Source organism: Crocodylus siamensis, chromosome 5, assembly GCF_052110815.1.
Source record: "Crocodylus siamensis isolate JL-2025a chromosome 5, ASM5211081v1, whole genome shotgun sequence".
NCBI lineage: Eukaryota > Metazoa > Chordata > Crocodylia > Crocodylidae > Crocodylus > Crocodylus siamensis.
Window position 1 is genome coordinate 120,490,697 of NC_143399.1, and position 20,339 is coordinate 120,511,035.

Genomic DNA, 20,339 nt, shown 5'->3' on the forward strand with positions numbered 1-20,339 from the left:
ATTCCAAGGGCACATGTCTGCAAATAAGGAAACTGGGACTCCCACATCTACAGAGGTACACCCCAACTTGAGCTGCAGCAATGAGATGCATGTGTCCATAAAATGCCAACTGGGGGATTCCTGGGGCAAGCATCTGCCAGTGGGAACCTGCTGGGAGATTTCTGGAACCAGGCCAGGTTGCTCTGTGCCTCATTTGCACAGAAACGTTTGGAGGATCCCAGGATCCATTACAAGAACCCCAGTTCCACACATGGATTCTTTGTGGGGGGTATGTATCTGAAGTAACTGAGCAGTGCTGAGCTGTGGAATCACTATGGCTTGAAACACTGTTGACTCTGCCAGGGCCCAGCCCAATAAACTAAATATAAGGTAAGTTGTGAGCCTTTTGGCTTTGGGCTACTATCATGCATAGTTTGTACTATATGCAAGTAGGTACAGAAGTGCTGCTTAAATGTATGGTTATGGAGTACCTATGCTAAAACTTGCAGCAATTTCAAAGAAGTGCAATGCACCAATTCTAGATGAACCAAGTCTACAGGTACCCATAATTTGCCTACATGCATAGATTTCATAGATTTTTAGGGTTGGAAGGGACCTCAGTAGATCATCAAGTCCACCCCCTGCCCTGAGCAGGAAAGAGCACTGGGGTCAGATGACCCAGCTAGGTGCTTGTCTAATCTCCTCTTAAAGACCCCCCAGGTAGGGGAGAGCACCACCTCCCTAGGAAGCCCGATTTTGGCAACCCTCACCATAAAGAAATTTTTCCTAATGTCTAATCTAAGTCTACTCTCCGTCAGTTTATGGCCATTGTTCCTCGTAACCCCAGGGGGAGCCCTGGTAAACAGAATATATACCCTATTTCCTTGCTGCCCCCCCCGATTAATTTGTAGATAGCCACAAGATACCCTCACAGCCTTCTTTTGTGGAGGCTGGAGAGATTCATGTCCCTCAATCTCTCCTTGTAGGATCTTGCCTGCAGGCCCTTAACCATACATACAGCTCTCCTCTGGACCCTCTCAAGGTTATCCACATCCCTCTTGAAGTGCAGTGCCCAGAAGTGGATACAGTACTACAGCTGTAGTCTTACCAATGCCGCACAGAGGAGAAGTATCACCTCCTTAGACCTGTTCATAATGTACCTTCTAATGCATGAAAGAGTGCGGTTGACTTCACTTTATCACAATGACAACTCATGCTCATTCTGGAGTCAACTATGACTCTGAAATCCCTTTCTGCTGCTGTGCTGCCTAGAAAGTCACCTCCCAGTCTATAGATGTGTTGGTGATACTTTCTCCCTAGATACAGTATACTTTGCACTTATCTTTGTTGAACTGCACCCTATGCCCACTTGCACAATCTCTCCAAATCCACCTGAATCTGCTCCCTGCTCTCCAGTGTGTTTACTTTGCCCCCAAATTTGGTGTCAGCCATGAATCTGGACACTGATTTCCACGTCCTCATACAAGTCACTGAAGATATTAAACAGATATGCAATTTAGTGAACATGCAATTTACTGTTTTCAAAATCAATGTTTTCAAACCTGCCCCTCACTTCTATGTACTCAGAGAGAAGGGTTTGACAATATGGGGGGCAAAGGGGCTATAGAAAGAAGAAGCTGGGAGAGGCAGAGACCCAGGGAGCCACCTGACTCCCCAAATTTATTTTCTCTGCTATACCAGTTGGAGGGGGGCATAGTCAAAGCAAACCCCCAATAAGTAGATTCTATACCTGAAAAATTGTAACTAATTTATAATTTTTCCACATATAAAATCTAATTACTGGGGGCCATCTTATATTCAAGTAAACAAGGCCCCTTCAGGCCATTTTGTACTTCAAAGCAGAGAATGTTGCAAACAATTTTTGTCCCCCTTTATAGGTCATGTAAAGGGGCTGCTTAGGTGCCTGCACAAAGCTTTAGGTTCACATGTGAAAAGAGGGTTTTACCTCAACTATAAACCAACTGGTTTTAAACCACTGCTCAGAGGTACCAGATTTAGGTTAAAATAGAAGTTCAAGTTAGAGCAGCATAAAAAAGTGGTCTCCCACATGATCTCCCCCTACTTCCACCAAAAAATTTGTTGCACAAAGCACTAAAAAAGCCTCTCTGGCCCAGTTAACAGGAACTAGAGACACATCCAATCCTCTTCAACCAAAACAAGTTATCACAATGTTAACTTTCAGAAAAGAATATGTGCACACGTGTGTGCAGATAAGAGAAATGATGCATAAGAAGAAAAAAATCTTTGCTTTAGTCTTTTTAGATACTTTCCTTTAAGTTGCATGAATAGCAGCTCTGACTCACATATGGTCTGGCTTTTGCTGGGTACAGGCACCTTTGTCAGGCTTACTAATTAATTGCTTCTCAAATGCATCTCAGATGAAGGACATCCTTCCTTGCTATATTGCTGTAACACCTTATACAAAGTTACAATTCACATATTGCCATGCATTTGAAAGCATGAAAACAGTTTACGCAAAAGTTTGTAAAATAAGAGCTGTCGTTCTTTTCCAGAGGGAAAAAAACAATTGCTTGCCTAACTAGTATCAACCACAAAACTCAGACATTCCTCAAACAACTAAATTTTTTATGATGTAGCTAAAGAAAAACAACAACAAACGAACAGGTGGAGCAACTGGATTACACTGATTTCCCTCAGCAGCTGGTTAAATACAACTAGCTACACAGGAAAGAAGAAAGAGATACAGAAAGAGAGAAAGGCCAAAGAAGTTACTCTAAGCAAACAAACTGAAAAGAAATGGATGAAAAAAAATTGTGAAGGGAAGATAAGGCCAAGACTAGAGGACACCCCAAAACACCCAAATCCCTATTTGTGTAATCCCTTTAAAATTAGCAAACAAACAAGGAACAAAACTGTTCTTTTAAACTTACAAATACATACATACATACACTTTGAGCAACTCCTTAAAGTCTTCCCAAAATAAACTGATAGCAACTGATTTCTGCTCAGTTATGGTAATGATTTATAACACTACCCTAAACTGCTTCAAAACTGTCAAACATTCTGTAGTTTCAACATTAGCTATGTAAACTACACCAGAACATATCAATATGATATTGCCAGAGTCAAATTCCAGCAGTCTCTAACATCAACACTGTGGAAATTAAATATAATAAAGAGTTGAGATGCAAGGAAAAAATAGTTAATTGTAGATGAAAGATTTGTAGACAGATTTTAGCAGCATGTCAGAACTGAAGAACACTGTTTAAACGTATTTACAATCAGTAAAACATGTATGAGTGTGTAATAATACATGGATATTCCTTTTTCTCAAGTATTTTAAGAATAATGTAATTTTAAAAGCATCAAGCTTTAGCCATTTCAGCTATGAATGCAAATATTTTAATCAGAGGCTATAAAAAAACCATTTTTTTGTAAAAACAACAAAAGTCAGGAAACAACTGATTTGGCCCCCCAGCCTTCAAATTAAAAATCACTTCTAGACCAGTGTACAGCACAAAACTTTAGGAGAAAAATTTGAGAGATATGAACAACCAAAATGAGAACAGATTGAAATACACACTGCAGCTCAACCTCAGCATTTATAACTAGCGAATTCTCTAATGTTACACAAGAGGTCCAATATTTCAGTTCCATATAGGTTCCTGTAAAAATATTTGGAAACACATACCTAAATATGATCTACTGGCTTTTATCACAAGTCTTCCAAGCCATTACATTCTCGTACATTTGGTCAGTAATTTGAACCACTTGTGACAGTACATTCCAATTAGCTATAATTTAGCTTAACTTTATTTTGTGCATTAATGGGTAAATTTAAAATGAAGCAGCAACTAATTCACCTAATCCTAGACAGGACTATTTTTTTCTAAACTGATATTATGCTGAGTGCATTTATTCCTTTAAGTCTCTGGTATAGTTTTAGTTCACATACCTATTTACTTTCTAGGCAGCTGCACTAAAATTGACCTAGTTAGGGGTTTTTTTGCACAAGGGGCACGTACCATAGTCATTTTCATGCATCTATTACCCCTTCAAAAAGAAAATCTTTCAAAAGTTTCAAAAACAAATAGGAATACTACAACATTCTGAACATTCATATTTTTTCTCTTTTCATAACAAAAGTTCTCAGTTTAGAATTTTTGCCTACATCTACTAGCATATATAACATTGAGCCCAATTCACCTTCAGAGCACATTGCAAGATTCAATGTTTTGCACTAATCCTTTCCATAATAATCAAGGAGAAAGAAAAAAATCCAGTTAATCCAGGAAGGGTAAAAAAAATCAACTTTCATTGTAAGTAACGGTGCAGGTCTTAATGAATTCAGAACTCATACTGGAATGATGGAAACCCTTCATCTACATGAAATGTACTTAATCCAATATAAGAACAAGAATCTAATGCCCTCTCTCTTCTGTGCCTTAAAAAGAGTTTTATTTTATTTAGTTTTGCTCTAAAGGGAAGTCTATATATTGATGGTGAGCTTTACTTAAGAAAAATGCTTTCCCCCCCAAACAGAAAAAATACTAAAGCTAAAACCAGAGCCAACCCTTGTGGGCTGTGGGGCCTGAGGCAAATCAGCCTGTGCGGGGCCGTGGTACTCCTGCAAAAGTAAGGCCTCCGTGATTCTTCCACAGTGTGGGGGGGCTCAGCTGCCAGCTCTAGGCAAGCCCCATAGGAGGAGCCATGGCTGCTCTGCCCAGCTCTGCAGGCCCCCCACAAAGCGCAGGGCCCAGGGCGGTTGCCCTGATTCACCGTACCCTAGCTCTGGCTAAAACTAACCCTTATCTAATTGCAAAAAATGACAGCTACAAACTTTGAAGCTATTTTCAGACCAATGTATATTAAACTAAAGTTTCACCAACATAAACTAATCATCATATAAACACTGACTCTTCTTTTATTACTTTCCTTTACCACTGTTTTTATTTTACTTTCACATGTATGCCTAAGTATTTCTAAGAGCTCTCTAGTTTTATGGACTAGCCTCATTAGCAGAACCTTAGAATGGCTGCTATGGTGTTATGGAATTAAGAAAGAAACTGTTTCTCATCTTAATGCTGTAATGATGTGCATAACTGTTCTGTACTACAGCTGCTCTTATTTCCAGGAAGCCCAATGGAAATCCAAGTTAGACATTTTAGAGACTGCTTGAGTGTGGGTTCCCTCCCACCTGCACTGTGGCTCAAATGCATCTAAAAAGTTCACTCCACTACAAGGCAAAGCCTGAGGCAGCTCACAAATGTATTCTTCCAGCCCCATGATCAGAAATAGTACCAGTGCAAAATCAAGCAAGGTTACAGGCCTTATAGATGGTTATCTTTGCCAGCTTCAAAGTACATGAGAAAGTGCCTTGGAAAGAAAGCACAACAGGTGTAAAAGGATGATGTACCAATCAGTAGCAACAAGTGTTTTCTTATCATAGTGACAGACACAGCCTTGCTTACACTTGTTCAGCTGGGCAAGCACTGGGTTTGCCACAGAGGCAATTATCCCTTCTAGGAAATTCCACAGTACCAACCAATGAGCCAAAAGTTTGGTGCAATCACGTTTGTAATATTACTGGGTATGAACATATATCTACCCGTACTGTATGCAATATTCTAGTCCAACACTTATTGCAATTCAAGCATTCATTACATGTTTGATTACCTGAACTGAATTTGTGATCGCACAGACAACTGTGAAGCCAGGAGAAACCCTATCTTCTGTCACAATTCTATACTTCGTTAAGCACATCTGGACTAGTTTCCAAACAAAAAGTATAGATGTTCTATCACAGGCTATTGATAGTTAAATGTATCATAGGTTTGTTAAGCGAAGTGGTATTTTTCCGAGCTAGAGCATTCACAAAATTCAAATCACCTTGTTGCTACAGGAAAAACTTCAAACCCTCACTTCTCTATTCTCAAAATGCCCATCCCCATAGCACAACGGAATTACTGCTTACAGAAGTAACACCAACTATTCAGGGTAGCATCTTAACAACTAATTCTCATTGTCTTGACTGCTAGAGCCAAGAAATATTTAAACGCTAGCCAACCAATTGCTAGACGTGAGGAAGAAAGCCCTGCCTAGCAAATGAAGCAACCTGAATAACTGCTTTCTACAGAATTACCAAAAAAAACCAAACAAAAAACTAAGTTTCTAACCTTTATGTGGCCAAGAAACTTCCAAGTTTGAATCACATGTAGAGGCAACCCAAATTAGTTTGCTGCTGCTCAGAGCCTACCCCCAGAGCAATCCCTGGGTAAAACTGAAAACTAGTCAGAATCAGTGCTGTAATTCAGAACTCTAAGCAAACAAGCCTTGTACAAGTTTTACTCTGCTTCTGTTTAGGAATGTCACAAGCCAAAAATCAATTCCCTGAAGCTGTTGCATTCCTCAACCTTGCCATAGGTTCCTCTAACATTTCATATAAACTTCTGGCAGAGAACTACCATGATCTAAAAAGGTCAAAAGTACCCAGCCTTGAAGATCAATGTACCTACATCACAGTAAGTACCTAGACTAACTAATCTTACCCTCATTTTCAACCTCCATAGATGTCAAAATGGCTAGTCCAACAACACAGCACTACTAAAGGTTCATCTTACCTTACACAGTGTAGTTATCATTAGGGAAGAGAAGAAAAACATTAAAAGAACAGTGAAATGTGAATTACTGCACAGAGCCACTTACTGCCTAGACACAAGCCAGAAATTAAACCTTAAGTCATCCAGGACAAAAAAGGCAGGTGTCTTAAGAAGCTGCTGCCTTTGTGAAACCATTCCACTTGTCAGTTCCAATGCCAAGGACCCTTGCACTATGATCTAAGCTATGCAGCAAAACCTTTTAATTCATGTGGTGGGCCATAACTCAATCATGTGACATGAGTATTATACAACTATGCTAACTGACTAAAAGAATCACACCATGACCGTCCATGTTTTATTTCTAATGGCTGAAAAAATATGCAGTGACAATATACAAGCTGCACATAAACTGAATCAGAGGAAAGCTGTCCATTTTTTTTGCAGAACAGTGAAGCGGTTCTTCACTCTCTTCGAAGTAAAAGAAAATTTGGGACTGAACAGATTCTGAGGTTTGGAAGGGTAATTTTGAAAACAAATCTTGGATACTTCAGCTAACACAAATGGGTACACTTAACTTTAATTTCTATCTTTCACTGAGACCTGTGCGCTTAGGCCACCCTGAAAATTCCAGCTCCGGCTGCTTTAGAAACACCTACATTCAAGTGCTCTCAAGATATTTTTCTTACTGATTCACTGGCTGTTCTGCCACTGGATGGCTCAACTACTCCTAAAAACCACTTGAGAAGCTTCCCATACACCTGTTATATCTGGTACAGAAAGTTACCATAAGAATTTATTTTAGTTTAAACAAGGCCCATCTCAGTTTAAAGGCTAAGCTTAAATAAGGGAATCTACAAAAAGATTTTAAAAAACACCCCCTAAAATTAAACTGGTCAACTTTCTTGTTCAGATGAGGCCAAATCTGAAACTCCTCCTCACTCAAGAGGAGCCCATCACTTTACCCTTTGCTGCTGCTGCCCTCAATCTGAAAAACTTCTTTGAGAACAGAAACACAGAACATCCACCACAGTTTTCCAGCAACAGACTAAAGAAATGATTCTGAACAAATATAAACAGGGAAAAATAAGATTTTTCAACGCCAAAAGAAATTTGCAATAGATATGACATGAATAACAAGGACTTGGACAAGAGTTTTAGTTATGCGACTGAAAGGAAATGCTAGATTTTAGAAATGTTGTGCAGGAATATACTGGAAAATTCAGACATACTCTGGATGGGACTGTCTAGAGAGGATCAAGTGAACACTATCATGTGGCAAGGCCCATCACAGAAAATTAATCATTTAAGGAAGGGTGTTTTGTTTGGTTGGTTTGGGGAGGGGGGGGTAATTTTTTAAACCAGAAGCTGACAGGACAGCAGGCATGTACTAAATTTTATCTATGGCTTCTATGACATTAGTACCTGAATACCAAACAAGTATTAGTTAACCTATCTTCACCTTCCCCTTCCCTTAAAGATACTAACACATTTTAGATACAGTAAACTAAATGAAGAACTATGACCCATCCAAAGTCAGTAGTAAAAACAGGAAGGATTTTAACCCAGTTCTCCTTCATCCAAGGCCTGGAGCAGGGACATACCTTGAAGTCTCTCTAAATGCTATCATCTCTCTTCTGTCACTGATACAGGTGGCTGTCCCAAGCAAGAAAGGCACCTGCTTGGAATGCTAATTAATACCAGGAAGCCATTAAAATACTGAACACAAATTATAGCTGAAGAAAGGAAGGACTAAAAAGTGACAAAAAAGTTAAGCAAGAACATTTGTGAACATCTTGAACATTTCTGTTCAAGGCTGTCAGATTTACAATCCAAGAAGGGTTTGCATTGGTTTGGGGCAAACTAAAGAAGAAAACAAGACATCAAGCCATAAGCAAATTTACTAACAGACAAGGGTTTAAAGAAACTTTTCCTATCACAGTTTGTCCCCTCACTATCCACTAAGAAGTTGAACTGTCCTCTAAACCACTTCTTAATGGCCAGTGCATACAACAAATACTAGACTGGATGGCCTAGTAGTCTGATTAAGTATAGCAACTCTTAAATGCAGACCCCAAAGCATATTATTGCATTTTGACTAATTGTGTACAAAGGAAAATCAAATATATTCTGAGTAATGAATTCAAAATGTCTTGAGCCTGTATCTCACAACTCACACCAAAATATTTGTAAAACTATTTTTAGCCACTTACAAAGCACTCAAATATACAAATAAAAATCAGTTTCTCACCTTGGAAATGTCTTCCAATCTGCAAAGATATTTCACGAAATTCTTATCTTCCAGCACACTACTTCTATACTCTATTATGCCACTCTTTATTTTTGAAGCCATCTTTGTTTTACACCTCCTACCCAAAGACAGACACAGGTTCCTTACTTAACCCTTTCAACAATGTTTACCTTGAAAGACAGACCTTGGTGAAAAGACTCAGTCAAACATGAGAACAGTCAATAAAACATGTAAGATTCTCAGTCTGCGCTGAGTGCAAGGCTTCTAGCATTAACTGATACAGAGCCAACAGGTTCAAAAGGTGGTCTCTCTCATAAAGATCACAAGGCTTTGAAAAAAAAAATCTTGCCAAAGAGACAAATTTAAAAACAAAAACCACAAGCAATAACTTTAGATATTAAATTCAACAACTTTGAAATCAATCAATCAATCAATGCTTCTACAGCCTGCCACAAGACATTTTACTAGAAGAACCAATCTTCATTTAGAGGTACACAAGGTTCAGTTTTACAGAGCCAGAAAAGTCTCATTAACTTGGAAGCATGTTTTAAGGGCATTAATTCAGCAACTCGAAAAGTAGACGACCTGTCACTACTCAAACTCACCGAATTCAGGCCACTTATGAGCTCTATAAAAAAAGCATATAAAACTGAGCTAGCAGACTAACCAAACACGTGCATGTGAAGACCCCGCCACTTCAAGCTTCTACTAGAGTGCAGAGTTTAATACACTGAGAGGCCTCCCTTGCAAATGGCAGCAGGACTACTCACAGGGTGCAAAGCAAAGCGTACCTGGGCAAAAAAGCACACCGGGTAAAGGCCACGCTTTCAAGTGATCTCGCAAAAGATGCAGTGCAAGATATTTAAGAGACCCTTTTCCACGAGAAAAGAGGACTGTCCCCAGAGCTGTGCTTCTTGAGGGGTTAGAAACTTGAGTTGAGTTTTCTCCAGCATCATCATCTCCAAGCACCTACCCTAGGCCCTTATCCACCAGACTTGACAAGAGGGTCCCCAGCTCTGCAAACACTCTGGACACCTGGAAGCCCCCTCACAGCTCAGGGGTCTGCCCCCACATGCAGAAACTGCAGCCCTCTCTCCCCCCGGCTCTTAAGGAAGCAGGGCCCATTTTGCTGGGAGCACTGGAGCCTCTCTCAACCCCCTCCAGCTCCTAGGACCACAAGAGCCTCTCCCCACTCCCTGCCAGGAGCAACCCCAGCCCCCAGACAGGCCCAGACTCACCTGAGAGCAGGACTGTAGGGGCTGCGGGAACGACGCCAGCTGCTGTAGGGGCTGGGCGATACATCCCCGCGCTCATAGGAGCTGTGGCGGCTGTAACTGGGTGAGCGGCGGCGGCTGTAGGGGCTGGGGGGCGAGCGGCCACCCAAGGGGCTGAGCGACTTGCGGCCACGTGGGCCCAGAGAGGTGCGGTGCGGGGGGCTGTCGTCACGGCTGGGGCTGGGTGAGGAGCGCTGGCGCCGGTAGGCCTTGGGCTCAGCCTTATCGTCCCGGTAGGCCTTGGGCGGGTCCCGGTAGGCTGACGGCGGCTCCTTGGCGGCTTTGGGCCGGCTGCGGTGCGCCTTGGCCTCCCGCTCCTTCCTGCCGGGTGAGGGAGAGCGGCCCTTGCGGCGCCCCTCGGGGCCGCTGGTGTGGTTGTGGCGGCCGCGAGGCTTGGCAGCAGCGGCTGAGGAGGAGCAGGAGGCCGAGGCGGGCTCAGCCGCTGCCGTCTTCTCCTTGTCTCCGCGCTCGCGGCGATGCTCGCGGTGCCGCTCGCGGGACCGGCCGCTGCTACCACGGTGCTCCCGCCGCACCCGGCTGCTGCGCTCCGCCTCCCCCCGCGACGGCGCCGGGCGGCTGCCGCCGGGCGACGAAGCAGGGCTGCCCCCGCCGCTGCCGCCCGCCGCGGCCACCAGCCCTTCGGACTGCGAGCTCACGTCGTCGTATTCCTCCACCAGCGTGCTCAGCGCCCCCGCCGCACCGCCGCGCCGCTTCTCGGCCTCCGGGGCCGCCGCCGCTGCTGCCGCCGCCGCCGCCGCGCCCCCGCCGCCGCGGCCCCGCCGCCGCTTGTGCCGCGAGCCCGAGCGCCGCTTGCCCCGCGGCCGCTTGCGCTCGGCACCGTCCCCGCAGCAGGCCGAGGCGCCCGTGGCGGCCAGGAACAGCAGCGACTGCGGCGGCAGCGGCGGCGGCTGCAGCAGCGGTGGCTGCAGGAGCGGCGGCTGCAGGAGCGGGAAGAGCAGCGGGTGCGGGGCCGGCGGCGGCGGGGGTGGCTGAGCCGTCGGCTGGGCCGCGAAGCGCTTCCGCCGCCGGTGGTGCAGCCGCTTCTTCTCCGCCGGCTCCGCGCCGCCCCAGCCCCCGCGGCCGCCGCCGCCCGCCGCCGCCTCCGAGGTGCTCGGCATCGGGCTCGCGCGCGCGGGCCTACGACCTCAGGCCGCCATCGGGCCCCGGCCGGGCCGGGCGCAGGGGCGCCGTGTCAGCGCCGCGGGCCGGGAGGGAGCGGCCTGGCGCTGCGTGACTGACACACGCACGCAGCGAGCGCCACTGCGCATGCGGGCGGGCCGGCGGCTGCGGGTGTGGGGGAGGGCGACGGCGGCCGAGAGGGGCGAGTGGGGGGGGGGGATTGAGCGCCTCTCCGGCCCGAGTCCTCTGTCGTCCCTGCCGGAGCCGGGAACGGGCCGAGACCACGCGAGACTTCTACCCCCCTCCCACCCGGAATGTCTTGAGCGGAAACCCCGCTGCGACACTTCCGGCGGGGAAGGGCGGCCAGTGGGGAGGGGAAAGCGGGCAGTCGCTTCCGGCTTCAGAGAGGAAAGGGCAACAACGTACTTCCTGTTAGCGGTGGGGGAGGGGGTTGCTGAGAGTCGGGGCGCTGCAGGGAGAGAGGGGCGGGGTGAGAGACAGGCCCCGCCCCTTTCCCCGGCTTCTGAGACAGCCCCCAGCCCCCCACGTCCCGCTGTCAGAAAAGTCTGGTACCCTGTTCTCCCGCGGTCCTCAGCAGGGGGGCAAAGCCTCCACCAGAGGATCAAACGCTGCCCCGACTTGCAACTACAACCTCCAGGTCTAAGCCCCAGTAGCAGCACTGGCACACTCCAGTCACCATCACCAGCCCTGGCTACAGCCAATACCCCTGGCTCGGAGAGAGGTGTAAAAACAAAACAAATAACACCCCCAAAAGCTTGCTAAGACCTTTTCCAACTATTTGGATTAGTCTAATAAAAGGTATCAGATTTACCCCGCAGAAAAAAATCCCTGGCACTTAGCAGGTGGGGAGGAAAGTTCCCCCCAGCCATCCCCCCAGAGCAGCCAGCAACACCTAGAAGCACAGGAAATGCCTGTAGCAGAACATCTGACTACACCTAGATCAGGGGTTTTCAACCTTTTGGGGTCAGTGTACCCCCCATGGGCAGTCAAAAAGGCAGGTGTCCCAGGGCAGCCAGATGAGGGGGGTTTCTTCCCAGAGGCCCATCAGCCATTGGAGAGGTGGGGGGGGGAAGTGTGCCAGCAGCAGTGCAGTGGCAACACCCACTAAGGCCATTTCGACTACCCCCAGGGGTTTGCCTACCCCTGCTTGAAAACCTCTGACCTCGATCATCTGCAGCAGATTTGAACAGGATAGTTTGGTTAGGGATGATTACAGAGAAGATAGAGCTAGGGCTAGGCTGTTTTCAGTGGGAGCAGCTGGCAGGAACAAATGGTCTCAAGTTGCAGCAGGGGAAATTTAGCTGCAGTGGTTCCTGAACTCTGACAGGTTGGGCATCCACCAATTTAAAATGATACAACCTTAATTACTACCAGTTAAGCCTCAAGTACCACCAGGAAATTTTTGTCATATAAAGTAATTATAATAAATCTGTTAATGTGCACCACTTACAGGTTGTCTGCATACCACTGGTGGTACATGTACCACTGATTGGGAACCGCTGGGTTAGATATATTGGGGAAAAAATTCTCACTAGGAGGGTGGGGAAGCACTGGAACAGGTTACACAGAGAGGTTTTGGAATCTCCATTCTTGGAGGTTTTTAAGACCCAGGTAGACAAAGCCTTGGCTGGGATGAGATAGTTAGGGCTACTCCTGCTTTAAGCAAGGGTTAGACTAGATGACCTCCTGAGTTCCCTTCCCATTCTTATTTTCTGTGGTTCTATGACCTTGTCTCAGGCATGAGGTTGGACTAGATAACCTCTGGACATCCCTTCCAGTCCTACATCTCTATGACTATGATTTGCGTGCTGAAGACAAGGCCTCAAATCCCTAACCTTTGCTGCCCTTGGTTTTTTGTTCTTTTTGTTTGGTTGGTTGGGGTTGTTTAAATCTTGAAGTATCTGATGCTTTGTTTCAATCTCCAACTCCCCCATTCTAATCAGTCCCTAAGCATCTGAACCTTTTTTCTTTTTTGAGTCAGAGGCACTCTTGAACCTTTTCTACACACAAACAGGAAAAGCGTAAGCATATGTGAGCAAATGAGTAGAATTAGTTATTTTTAAAATTCATGTTTTTTAACCCAACCTCATGATGTTTCAGTACTTCATCTTGACCATACTAACTTCACTCCTGAAATATTTCATAGATTTCATAGACATTAGGGCTGGAAGGGACCTCGGGAGATCATCGAGTCCAGCCCCCTGCCCAAAGGGCAGGAAGTCAGCTGGGGTCATAGGATCCCAGCAAGATAAGCATCCAATTTACTTATTGGAAAAAGAAGAGATTGAAGGACACCTTATACATTAATGGCACAACCAGGTTTAACTTGAAAGTAGTAAAGCGGGGTGGGGGCTGTAAAGCTGTGATCACATTGGGACTTGAGTCACATGATGGGGGTGGGGAGGCAGTAAAACACACATTTTGGTCAAGGAAATGGATCTGTTACTTCCCTACTGCACTTATTGGCTGAAACAGATAAGGCTGCTAAAAACTTCCCCCCTCCCCCGCCACACCACCTCTAATACCCAAATTTGTTAAATACAACAAAGAAAACAGCAACATAAAGCTCCTAATGGACACTCATAGCAAGATGTACTAAGCTGCTGTTGCATACATACAACATCACATGCAATTGAAAATGTTCACATAAAAAGGAGTCATGGAAAGCTTTTATAAACTGTCCAGAAATAGAGACTGGAATACAAAAAAGTAATTTTTCCACAAGTTTTCTACCTACTTCTTAGATGGAGTGTGTTTTGCTTGTTTGCAGTGTCTTCCATTGTAGAAGAAGCCAATGAGGGGGAAGAAAGAGCAACAAATTTAGTGCTTTTACAGTGCAAGTCATTAGACCAAATAATATTTGAAATTAAAAAGTAATTAAAGGAGCAGTTAAGAACCAAGTTCCAATTGATCATATATTATAAATTCCACAAGATATAAATTTATAGGGAACAAAAGTTTTAGAAGAGGTCATCTAATAATCCAACTCCAATTTTAGACAGCTGTGTTGCACTTGACAGGTTTTGATAGAGGTAGAATACTGGTAAAGAAAAAGAAATCATTATAGAACTTGGAGATGGACAACAGAAATAAAACAAAACTAAAAGTCATCATATGGTAAAAATACTTCAGATGCAGGCCTCAAATGTATCTTGTAGGCCCCTGAAGGCCTCAAGATGTCAAGGAACAGCAACAGTTTGCTTCATAATAAGCATTACTTATCATTTGATATTCTCTCTGTTATTATCAGTTACAGCAGTTTAGATGGCACTGAGTTTGCAATTTTAGTCCAAGAAGTCAAGGTATAGTTTAAGAATAGTCTACTAATGATGACTTTTCAGATTTCACAGAATTGGAGATTAAAGAAAGCTGCATTACTATTTCCAAGCTCCACCCCAAAAAGCGTAAGATAGGAAAATCATTTTAGTCCACCATTCTGCAAGTTATATCTCTTCAAAGAATGGGACGAAATTGAATGATTCATACTCCACAGAGCAAATTTATTGAGATTAATTTTTTTTCCTGCAGAGTGTTAGTCTTCATGATTGCCCTTTATCATAAGGAAAGTTGCTAAAAACTTGGTAAACACACTTCTAATCTAGTTTTTAAGTTTCTCAGGCACTCAATTAATAATAACATGAGAAGTATTTAAACTGACAGAAGAAAACACTTGTGTGTTTTCAAGTTTCACTAAGAGAAGAGTTGCTTTACAGGATAATAAATGGCCATTTCAAAATATTAAATGTTTGATTAAATAAAAGATCGCTATACAGTACCCTTATGAGGTGATACCAAGGAATGAACACTGTAACCAAATTTCAGTACAAACAAAAAATGAACTTTCCTTCTCTGACAAAAAGGAGATGGGGCATCTTTGGCTGGTGTTTCCTTACCAAACCTTTGCAGCAGCACTGTTTCCTCGCAACCCTCTCTTCTTACTCCCTTTCCTACGGAAAGCTCTCTTCAGCAAGGCGAGGGACAGACATTCAAAAAGCCAGAGCCTGAATTGATTCAATCTTTGCAGGTTAGTCTAACCTGCTTAGAGCTAACCAGTTTGCAACTGGACAGACATTCTCTCTGGACTGAGGAAATGCAGGCACATGCCTGCAGTTGTTCAGGCCAGGAGCTGTGGGGCACTAGAGCATGCCCTCAGCTACAGGGAAGCTGTGTTGGAGGGCATGGCCAGCCCTGGCAGTAGCCTGGAGTGAACTGACCAGGGAGGGAGTTTAATTCCCCCCTTCCCTGTCCCATGGACCTGAGTTGGGGTCCCCACTCCTTGTTGCAGTGGCATGGCCCCCTGCTGGAGGCAGAGGGGGCAGGGAGAGGTGTTATTCCCCCCTCCACCCCATCTGCCCTCAGGGGACCCTGACAGCCGCCACCGCCACCTGTTCCCTGCATGGGGTGAGTGGTGAGATAAGCGCCCTCCTGTCCCCTCTGCCAGATGCCAGAGGGAGTGGGGAATAACTCCCCTCTGTGCTGGGCTCTGTTTGCACCCCTGCCCTACCACGGGAGTGGCGAGGGGGGAATCAAGCATGATGGGGGTAGCAGCCCCTGTCCTGGTGTCTGAGAAGTGCAGGCTTCTTCTTGGCAGGGGGGCTGCACTCTTTAGACACCAAGATAGGGGCTGTTGCCTGCATCAAGGGCCCTGCCACCTTGCTGCTCCAGCAGCAGCATGGGGGCATGAACAGAGCCCAGTCAACATGGCCCCTTAGGCGGGTAGGCAGGGAGGGGGTAATTCCCCCTCCCTCCGGAATCTGGCAGAGGGGGCAGGAGGGTGTTATCCCACTGCTTACCCCATGCAGGGAGTGAGTGGCAGCAGCAGTCAGGGCGGGCAGACCCTGCTACAAGGACAGAGGGGACCAAGGGGGAGAATAACGCCCCCTCCATGCCCCCCCCTTGCCTAAGAGGGCCATCCCAGCTAGCCTCTGGCCACACCCCCAGCCCTGCTGCTGCAGGAGGAAGTGGGGAGCACCCGGCAGACCCCAGGTAGGGTCTGTGGGACAGGAAGCAGGGAATTCAACCCCCTCTCTCCCCAGTTCACTCCAGGCTACTGCCAGGGCTGGCCATGGCCTCCCACTGGAGCAGCCAGTGGAGAAATGCAGGTGGGGCAGAGGAGGGAGAGGTGGGGAATAAACCTCTTCTCTGCTCCCTCCCAGGGCCAGTGTCTGGCCCAGCCCCCACCCCAGCCTGTCACTGCTCCAGCTGTGGAGCAGAGGGGCCAGGTAAGAGAGTATGCTGGGGTGTTAATTTAAACCAGGAAGGGGTCTGGGACAGAAGTTGCATTAACCAGTTTGAGCTCAATCAGTTAAGTCTGATACTACATTCAACCAGGTTTGTCTCAAACTGGTTTTGGCCATTTTGAAACTGGTTTATGTGCACAGAACTTGACTAAGGACAGGCATTACACATAAACTGGTTTAAGTGATCAGAAACCGGTTTAAGCCTGTAAACAGATGTTCAGTGCACATAAATCAATTTGAAAATGGCTGAAACCTGTTTGAGATAAACCTGGTTGGATGTAGTATCAGACTTAACTGATTTGGCTCAAACTGGTTTATGCAATGTCCATCCCAGACCCCTTGCTCATTTAAAGATGAACCAGACACCCCCAGCATCCCAGCATGCTCTCTGAGCTGGACAGGGCTCTGCTCCATAGCAGGGCTGCCCCCTCCCCTCTACATCATCTTATCTGTGTGCCAGCCTTGCAAAGATTAGGGCTAGATTAGGGTGACCACCCATCCCTAATTGGCAGGACAGTCCTGGAATGGAAACGTCAGATCTCAGTCCCGGGCTGCATGACTCTGGCACAGCATTTATCCCAGATTTGCAGTATAGTATATGCAAGGATCCAGGTTTTCCATTCATTGCTGGAAACAGTGGGTCCCCCCCTTACAGGTGGGCAGCATTCCAGCCTGCAAGGAGTTGCCCAGAGCTGGACACAGGGGGAACCACATGCATGTGTGTACCTCCACACATGCACATGGCCAGGAGTACAGCCAGGCAGCATAGACAGCAACTCCCTGCAGGGAAGTTTATGGGAGGGAGGGGGCATAAGGGAGGCAGAGTGGCAGATTGAGGCCCTCACAGTAAGCAAGTGGGGCAAGGGGTGCTGCTCAACCAGGTGATGCATGGGGCTAGGAGCAAGACAGAGCCATAGGCAGCCCATCATGGGGGAGGGGGTGACTCCCCACTGCAGTGCACACCCCATGAGGGGGGAGGGCATGGAGGGGGGCATGTGCCCCCCCAGATTTGTGCAGAATGGGGGGTGGATGAGGGCTGCCAGCTGTGGGCTTAGGGCTCCCCACCCTGCTGACCTCCCTGCAGGAGCCCTGCACTGGCTGTGCCACCATACATGAAGCACCTCCTGCCTGTCCAGAAGCATTCTGGGTGGTGGTGGCATGGAGTTGTGCCCCCTGCTGCTGCCAAGCATGCAGGGGGCACACATAGTGCAAGGCTCCCAGGGGAGAAGCAGCAGGGCAGGAACCCCCCCGAGTCTGCAGTGGGCAGCCTGCATCTGTCCCCACTCCACTTGGTTCTGCTCCGGCCATGCCACTGGTGGTGGGGGGGAGGGGAGGCGTGAGTGCAGGGGATGAAGGGAAGAGGTGGGTATGTGGTGCTCTACACCTCTCAAAGGAAAAGAAAACTCCTTTACACATATTAACTCCGATCCTGCCAAACCCCCGTAGACCGGCCCCCAATTCCTTCTAATCCCACAAATCGCTCCCAAGGCTGGTTTTACTGGAATTCACTAGTCCCAAAGGCCTGATTGAAGGGTGGGGGGGGGGGAGGACTGGCAGCTTCGCAGGGTGGGGGTGGGTTAGGGCTTGGGAAGGCTGGCAGCTCTGTGGGGGGAGGGGCTCTCTGTCCCCCCCAGGGTCTATTTTTATCCTCCCAATCCTCCCCAACCCCAAACAACCCCCCTACAGATCCTGCTTGCCCCTTCCTCTACCATGATTTACTTCTGTCAGCTTCCAGCACTGGTGAACACAGGTAAATATGGCACCAGGAACAGCTTGCAGGGTCACAGGGGGGTGGGGGAATGGTTTGGTGGGCTCAGCAGGGGCTGGTTGGTCCAGGGTTGTCTATCTGGGGGTAAGGGGAAAGGCTGGGACACTAAAAATAGCCTAGTGCTGGTGGGGGGATGGGGAGAGGGTAGGAAAAGCACAGCCCTAAGGCTGCACTTGCAATATGTACAGAAGTTCAATTAGATCAGTCTAGCTCAGGGGTTTTCAACCAGGGGTACATGGCAGCAGTGCAGAGAAGCCGGTGGCACTTTTGGTTGGTTTACCTGCCGCACAGGAGATCTCCCCCAACTTGCTCGCCTGCTGGCCACTGGGGGACTCCCCACTTCTCAACTGGCTTCCAGGGGTACCCTGACCAAACAAGGTTGAAAACCCTAGGTCTGGCCGTATCCCAACTAACTTAGTGCACCTCCAAGGTAAAGTTAAATTAGATTGGGTTAGCCATATTCCAACAGATCTAACCTTCCTGATTAAATAAAAAAGATTGCTATACTCTTAAAAGGAGATTCTAGGGAATGAACACTTTCCTAGAACGTCTGTACAGTTCGTAATCAGCTCAACTTAACTAGGGGTCTAAGTGTAAGGTCCACACATGGGGAAACTAAGTTAAATTGGGTGGTCATTTTTAATGTGGTCTAACCTCCCTGAACATCTGTACATACCCTAGGGCTAACTGCTGCTAATACGAGTTGTGAGACATCAGTCATGATTTCCCCAGAGATGGGGCATACAACTACTGAGGCCAAAACTACCATTTATTCCATAGTCCAGGCAAAGTATATTAATTCTGCGCCCCCCCACAACTAAAACCAGTGAAGGTCAAGTTTAGTTTTGTATAGGTAACAGGGGAGTAGAGTGATAGTGTTTCAATACCTTGGTATTGCTCATTTCTAAGTAAAAATCAGTGTTGCAGAGAACATCACACAGGCAGTTCCGTTCTCTCACCCACTACCATCCTTATTAAACCAGAGTGCTGTTTGTTCCAAAGTTCAACTCAGATACTCCCTTCTTCTTGTCAGGGTTTCATAACACAGTCTCAAATTAATCCAAACATTCTACCACCCACACTCAAGGAATGATTTTTGCATTATGGAGGTCATGGGCATTATGTCTCTTAGGGCTGCATATTCATCTGTGGAATGGATGAAGACAAGCAGCCCTGCATATAATACAGCTAGAGGGGAAGAGAATGCCCTCTGCCCTTCCTGGTTTATTTAATCCACCAGGTGCTCCTAGTCCTTACAAAACTGAATCCATTAAAGTGAATCCTATGAATTCTTGATGATCATGCATACAACATCATTTTCAAAAATAAGCAAGGACCTTGGCCAGTTCTGGGCAAATGGCTGTCTTCCTGTTGTATACACAGGTGAAAAATCCCTTGCCCCATAGGCAGCAGCTTTCCTAATGCACCAGATAAATCAAAGAACAACCTGTTTAATATGATCCCAACTAAGGCCTTTGGGAACCTCCCTGCTAACAAAGTTCACAGGTTTCAGCTCATGCCATATCAGAATTGCCAGGGAGATGTACGTTTTTGGTTTAGTAGCACTGCCAAAGATCTGCCTGTTCAATAGTTGTTAGGCATGTGTAGTTTATAACTACTACTACATTTTTCTTCTCTGGACTGCATTCCACAATTTTTTCTCATCTGCCACTGTCTCTTCCCAAGCAGCATTCTGGAGAGCCGCGTAAGTACAATAAACCTTTCATACAACCAATACGCTTCAAGCTGCCTGACTCCTACTCGTCGCTATTCCCCACCTGTCCGGTCATCTATCCCTTCTGCGCCAAGCTGGTCATGCCGACCCACGCTTGCAGGTCAAGGGTACACCGGTTACAAGGTGCAACACCCACCACAAAGATTAGTGAGAAATGGCTTGAATCTCCCGTAGTCCAGGGCTATGGAGTCCCCAGCACAAATGAGAGCAGCCTTAACCAGCATCTTGGGCATTATGTCCCTGGGGGTCTTGGAGACGCTGACATAAAGGTCAGGGATGTAAGAACATTCCAGTCACCTCCTGCCTAGAGTAGAGTGAGTCTGGTGGCAGAAAATAGTAAGACGACACCAAAGACTCATCCAGGCCCATCAAGT

General features: G+C 46.5%; 1 protein-coding gene across 3 annotated transcripts in view; it reads right to left on the bottom strand.

Annotated features, from left to right (window-relative positions):
• The window catches only part of CDK13 (cyclin dependent kinase 13), a 74,692-nt gene extending 63,208 nt beyond the window's left edge, over window positions 1-11,484 (bottom strand). The window contains exon 1 of one of the 3 annotated variants that reach the window (XM_090050070.1): window positions 10,047-11,484. In XM_090050070.1, the coding sequence (XP_089906196.1) occupies window positions 10,047-11,200 (1,154 nt within the window). In that variant the 5' untranslated portion in view covers window positions 11,201-11,484. The remainder of the gene's footprint in view (window positions 1-10,046) is intronic. The other 2 variants (XM_090050068.1, XM_090050069.1) reach the window with 2 other exon arrangements.
• Between the last annotated feature and the right edge of the window lie 8,855 nt (window positions 11,485-20,339).